The sequence below is a fragment of the Passer montanus genome, unplaced genomic scaffold, assembly GCF_014805655.1.
Source record: "Passer montanus isolate IOZ18808 unplaced genomic scaffold, ASM1480565v1 scaffold1889, whole genome shotgun sequence".
NCBI lineage: Eukaryota > Metazoa > Chordata > Aves > Passeriformes > Passeridae > Passer > Passer montanus.
In genome coordinates, this window is record NW_024366370.1 from 1 (window position 1) to 886 (window position 886).

The following is an 886-nucleotide window of genomic DNA, read 5'->3' on the forward strand; positions in this document are numbered from 1 at the left end:
TCGTACTCCTCCTCCTCCTCCTCCTTTCCCTCTTCTTCCTCCTCCTTCTCCTCTTCCTCCTCTGATGTCACCTCCTCCTCCTTCTTCTCCAGGCTCTGGGGGGGGCTCAGGGAGCGTCAAAACCCCAAATCCCAAATCCAAAATGCAAAATCCCAAATCCAAACCCCAAAATCCCAAATCCCAAATCCAAATCCCAAAATCCCAAATCCCAAAATCCAAAATCCCAAAAATCAAAATCCAAAGTCCAAAACCCAAAATCCCAAATCCCAAATCCAAAACCCCAAATCCCAAATCCAAAACCCAAAATCCCAAATCCAAAACCCCAAATCCCAAATCCAAAACCCCAAATTCAAAATCCTAAATCCCAAACCCCAAACCCCAAATCCCAAAATCCCAAACCCCAAAATCCCAAACCCCAAATCCCAAAACCCAAAATCCCAAATCCCCCCATGGTGCCACCCCCAAATTTCACCTCCCCACCTCCAGCTTCTTGATGGCCTCCTCCTTGTCCAGTGCCACCGGCTTCTTGGGGACGGGGGCAGCGGGTCCTGGGGGGCACAGGGGACTGTCACCCCCCCCGGGGCACTGTCACCCCCCCGGGGCACTGTCACCCCCCCAGGGGACAATGGGGACCCCCGGGGGGGGCAGGGGGGTCACTCACGGCCTTTCCGCTGCCGCCGCACGCGGATCTTCAACTCCCGCGGGAGCCGCCTCCAGTCTGGGGGGGAAAAATGGGGCAAAATGAGGGGTTGGGGGAGACCCCAAAAAACCCCACGTGCCCCCCAGGACCCCTCTGTGCCACCCCCGGGTGCCCCCACCTGGGCTCCAGTCGATGGCGCTGTCCACGGGGTTGGAGAGCTGGTACTTGTCCGAGTAGCGCTCGATG

The 886-nt window shown here is 57.2% G+C and overlaps 1 protein-coding gene across 1 annotated transcript in view; it reads right to left on the minus strand.

Moving 5' to 3' along the window:
* Positions 1-6: 6 nt before the first annotated feature.
* Positions 7-886, minus strand: part of LOC120500691 (DNA-directed RNA polymerase III subunit RPC7-like) — a gene marked incomplete at its 3' end in the record, with an annotated part of 3,005 nt that continues 2,125 nt past the window's right edge. Inside the window, exons 3-6 of the mRNA XM_039705897.1 lie at positions 819-886; positions 662-718; positions 481-548; positions 7-95 (exon numbers count right to left, since the gene is read on the minus strand). The exon at positions 819-886 is cut by the window's right edge and continues 1 nt beyond it. Coding sequence (XP_039561831.1) covers positions 7-95; positions 481-548; positions 662-718; positions 819-886 — 282 coding nt within the window. The remainder of the gene's footprint in view (positions 96-480; positions 549-661; positions 719-818) is intronic.